Source organism: Arachis ipaensis, chromosome B07, assembly GCF_000816755.2.
Source record: "Arachis ipaensis cultivar K30076 chromosome B07, Araip1.1, whole genome shotgun sequence".
NCBI classification, from domain to species: Eukaryota; Viridiplantae; Streptophyta; class Magnoliopsida; order Fabales; family Fabaceae; genus Arachis; species Arachis ipaensis.
In genome coordinates this window covers 2718567-2722828 of record NC_029791.2, presented here as the reverse complement: position 1 = coordinate 2722828, position 4262 = coordinate 2718567, and the positions used below count along the sequence as shown (strand labels likewise).

The 4262-nt window shown below is 35.2% G+C and overlaps 2 protein-coding genes and 1 non-coding gene across 3 annotated transcripts in view; 1 reads left to right on the top strand and 2 right to left on the bottom strand.

Moving 5' to 3' along the window:
* On the top strand, nucleotides 647–3135 carry LOC107609563 (GDSL esterase/lipase At5g55050-like). Its single transcript, XM_016311562.2, has 5 exons — nucleotides 647–928; nucleotides 1277–1419; nucleotides 1818–2051; nucleotides 2139–2385; nucleotides 2489–3135. The coding sequence occupies exons 1-5, from the start codon at nucleotides 685–687 to the stop codon at nucleotides 2707–2709; spliced, it is 1089 nt and encodes a 362-aa protein (XP_016167048.1). The 5' UTR covers nucleotides 647–684; the 3' UTR covers nucleotides 2710–3135.
* Nucleotides 1705–1777, bottom strand: TRNAF-GAA. The gene has a single exon. It is a non-coding gene; the product is annotated as a tRNA-Phe (tRNA).
* Nucleotides 2789–4262, bottom strand: part of LOC107606549 (DNA mismatch repair protein MSH5) — an 8888-nt gene continuing 7414 nt past the window's right edge. The window contains exons 28-33 of the mRNA XM_016308601.2: nucleotides 3971–4024; nucleotides 3799–3884; nucleotides 3418–3449; nucleotides 3317–3340; nucleotides 3126–3241; nucleotides 2789–3006 (exon numbers count right to left, since the gene is read on the bottom strand). Coding sequence (XP_016164087.1) covers nucleotides 2914–3006; nucleotides 3126–3241; nucleotides 3317–3340; nucleotides 3418–3449; nucleotides 3799–3884; nucleotides 3971–4024 — 405 coding nt within the window. The 3' untranslated portion in view covers nucleotides 2789–2913. The remainder of the gene's footprint in view (nucleotides 3007–3125; nucleotides 3242–3316; nucleotides 3341–3417; nucleotides 3450–3798; nucleotides 3885–3970; nucleotides 4025–4262) is intronic.

Below are 4262 nucleotides of genomic sequence, written 5' to 3'. Positions count from 1 at the left end.
CAAAAATTAAATATATATATATATTAATTCGCCCCACTAATAGTAGATTGAAAATGAGGTAATATTTTTTATATATAGAATATAGGTGGTGTTAATTATTTGTGCTGATGAATGAATTCTTAGCTTGTCGTATAATTTTGATGTGACTTTGAAGGTTAATTTATCATCATCAGCCACATAAGATCATATCACCTTCATGTTACTGTTTCATAAATCATGATAACTAATAAAATATATAAAATAATAATTAGAGAAAAGAACAAATAGGTCCCTAACCTTTTGTCTCGCGGATATTTTCGTCCCTGACCATTAAAAAATACTTTTAAATCCCTGACCTTCACAAAACTTGGACGGATCAGTCCCTGACGGAGACATTTGGACGGATCAGTCCCTGACGGAGGTATTTGGACGGAGGGACTGATCTGTCCAAGTTTTGTGAATGTTAGGGACTTAAAAGTATTTTTCAATGGTTAGAGACGAAAATGTCCGCGGGACAAAAGGTCAGGAACCTATTTGTCATTTTCTCTAGTAATTATCTGTGGGTTGAGTTCTGGAGAGTGCTTTAATTTGTTCCACTTTCAATCAAATCTCTCTTTTCATTATTTTATTTTCTTCTTTTCACACTTAAACGTGTACCCTTTATCTAAAACTCTATTTTGCTCCACACACATAAAAAAATCCAAGATGAGTTATGGTACTAGAGTTTTGATTTTCATTTTCCTTGTTATTAGATGTGGATTTTCAAAGGGTGAACAAACGGTGGTTCCAGCAGTTTATGTGTTTGGAGACTCACTTGTTGATGTTGGCAACAACAATTACTTGAGAATCTCTGTTGCAAGAGCTGATCATCCTTACTATGGAATTGATTTTCCAACTCATAAACCCAATGGCAGATTCAGCAATGGCAAGAATGCTGCTGATTTCATTTGTAAGTATATATAGTAGTCATCTTCTATGATTCCATTACTGTTAGCTTCACAATCATTTGTTGATTACACACATATGGGATTTATATATATAAAAAGGGACACCAACATGGGATTTAGATGTAGAAGACGTCAAACTTAAGGAAACTATATTATTAAGGTTTCTTATTAGCCCCTTAGACCAATAAATTCTATATACTGTTCCAAGTTCCAACTCTTGATGCCATTTTGACTTCAAGCTACCATATTGAAAATTGTGATATTTTAGTTATACATTGCTTGTAGATAGATTTTTATTTTAATTTGTCATAATAGTTTAATAGTATTTGGTTGATATGGATGGGTGGCAGCTGAGAAATTGGGATTGGCAACTTCGCCACCTTACCTGTCCCTAACTGCAAAATCAAATGCCAACAAAAACAATGTGTCCTTGGATGGTGTTAGCTTTGCATCCTCAGGTGCTGGAATATTCAATGGCACGGATGAACGTTTTGTAAGTTCCATCTTTCATCTCTCCACTATTATTTATTTTGGCCAACATTTTATTTTTCTACCAAGGTGAACCCAAAAAGGGTATAGGGGAAAAATTGGATTAAAAATGCAGTGAGTGTGGATCGAACACGCAACCTTCAGATCTTCAGTTTGAAGCTCTCCCAACTGAGCTATCCTCGCAAGTTGTTATAAAGTTTGTTATGCAAAATTATTTATTTTGGCCAATATTTTATTTTTCTACCAAGGTGAACCCAAAATGGGTATAGGGGAAAAATTGGATTAAAAATGCGGTGAGCGTGGATCGAACACGCGACCTTCAGATCTTCAGTCTGACGCTCTCCCAACTGAGCTATCCCCGCAAGTTGTTATGAATTTTGCTATGAACAATTTTATTTGCAGAGACAGGCAATACCGTTGACAAAACAAGTGACTTACTACTCAGTTGTGTACGAGGATATGAAACGAGAAGCAGATGCTGCTGCTCTACAAAAGCGTCTCTCAAAATCAATTTTCGCTGTGGTGATTGGCAGCAATGATCTCTTTGGCTACTTACAATCATCAAATCTTCGTAAGAAAATCACTCCACAGCAGTATTTGGATTCCATGGTTTTCTCACTCAAAGTACAACTACAGGTTAGTCAAGCTAATATATACGGTATAATAATCACTTTTACAGTGCCTAGTTATCTTGTTAACTTTCTTTTTATATATGTCTGGCAGCGATTATACAATCTTGGTGCTCGTAAATTTGAGATAGCTGGCATTGGGGCACTTGGATGTACCCCTGTATTTAGGGTCAGGAACAAAACGGAGTGCATTACAGATGGCAATTATTGGCCAATTAAATATAACGAAGGCCTTCAATCCATGCTTAAGGAATGGCAATTTGAGAATAGGGACATTACTTACTCCTTCTTTGACACTTATGCTGCTCATATGGACCTCATTCAGAATCCAGCTTCCTATGGTACTATTAATTATCATATGATATTCTCTCCTATGCATATCATTTTTGGTGTTTTAGATTGTTATACGTAACGATCATGATAAACTTTTTTTTCTCCTTTAAGGATTTAGAGAGATCAAAGCTGCTTGTTGTGGATTCGGGGAACTGAATGCAAGGGGTCTTTGCTTACCACTGTCAAATCTTTGTTCCAATAGACAAGACCACATCTTCTGGGATTTGTTCCATCCTACAGAGGCAGCTAATCGTATCTTTGTCGACAAAATGTTTGATGGTTCTTCAAAGTACACGTCTCCTATTAACATGAGACAGCTAGTTGCAGCCTGAAGTTAATTTTCGCCAATGATTTGTCTGGTTGGACAACATTCTTTTGTTCAATTCGTTGTCAATGGGGCAATGTAGGTGACAGAAATAAGAGAAAACAGAACCGGATTCGTTACAAAGTTAGAAGTTAGAACACCCCTATACTTGACCAATCTATTATCTTAGTTAACCTAATGGTAGATGGAGAAACAACCAACTAGACTTTGATCATGAATTAAGAGATAGAGAAAATACATCATCAAAAAATTGGTTTAAATTGCCTTTGTCAATATCGAATTCCAACAACTTCTCTATGGCATTCTGCATCAAAGTCCAGAAACATAAACATGTCTAAATGCTGAGGACAAGGAAACACTAAGCAAATCTCATGTTCAAAATGTTATCCCTGTAATTTTCGACTCTGGAAATTTAAATGATACCTTGTACTGATGATCTCGTGCCGTGATGTTATCATTACATAGACGCTCAACACACTTGTTATTTGCTACAGCATCCAACACAAGTGCAGCTCTTTTTATAATTTCATGTGGCACACCTGCATGAGCAATGTAGTTTGCGTCAGAATATAGAAAGTTGAAAAAAATATATTTAGATCATAGCATAATTTCACCTGCAAGCAGTGCACAGTGCAGTCCTGGATGATACCAAAATCCCACGTTATTTTCATTAGTTTTTCAACATAGACATTATATTACTAAAGCAAAAGAATACCGTAGCTATGATGCGCATGTCCTGGAACAAGCCTGCATACAGTATCATAATAGCAAGGCTGAAAACTCCTTAGAAAACAGAATTACTTCAATTTTTACTTAGTAATTTCAATAACCAATACTCACAAGAAAACCATTATAATTGATTGAATCAAATATTATCATTTAGTGCAGATTATTCTAACTGAAACATATGCATGCTCAAGTGTTTATATTTTGGTGTTCAGTGTGCCGTCTCCAGAGGACAAAGAGATTGCATTTATTAGGTTTAGTAAACATGCATGTTAGCAAAGTTTATCTGTTAATTTGGTTGGCATAAGTGATCATATGATGGTTAATGTAATTCTTAGCATACTGAATGGCAGAATTAAGAAAAAGATACCTATACAAAAATACAATGTCTTCAAGAAATGTAGAATTATCGTCAGGCCTCAGTATACTCATTGTATGAAAGCTAATCTGCTGAGACTGAAACAATTCAAAAATATTATGTTCACAATGACTCAGCTGAAACCTTGAAAACTTAAACTCCACTATGATGCACAAGCAATAACCTTGGTCAAAGAATGCCCTTGCAATAAATCCATGAGATGAGTGCATATGAAGACCTGCAAAAATCACAACAAATGAGCCATTGGAGTCTCCCATGAGGAAATCCTCAGTTACAGAAAGAGAACAAACAACTAATTGCCATATATTCATTTAACCAGTTTTGTATAAATTTGAAATGCAATTTGACTCGTAGAGTTTCAGGTAACATTCCTCAATGTCATTTCTGAAATTGTTCTCACTAAGTAATATGTCTTTCTTTTTAAGAGACAAGTAAATTTGAATTATTAAAAATTA

What these genes read in the sequence shown, in the direction of transcription:
- LOC107609563 (XM_016311562.2), top strand. Translation starts at nt 685, where the DNA reads ATGAGTTATGGTACTAGAGTTTTGATTTTCATTTTCCTTGTTATTAGA. An exon ending in ATGGCACGGATGAACGTTTT is followed by an intron (nt 1,420 to 1,817) that starts GTAAGTTCCATC and finishes TTTTATTTGCAG; the next exon opens with AGACAGGCAATACCGTTGAC. An exon ending in CACTCAAAGTACAACTACAG is followed by an intron (nt 2,052 to 2,138) that starts GTTAGTCAAGCT and finishes TATGTCTGGCAG; the next exon opens with CGATTATACAATCTTGGTGC.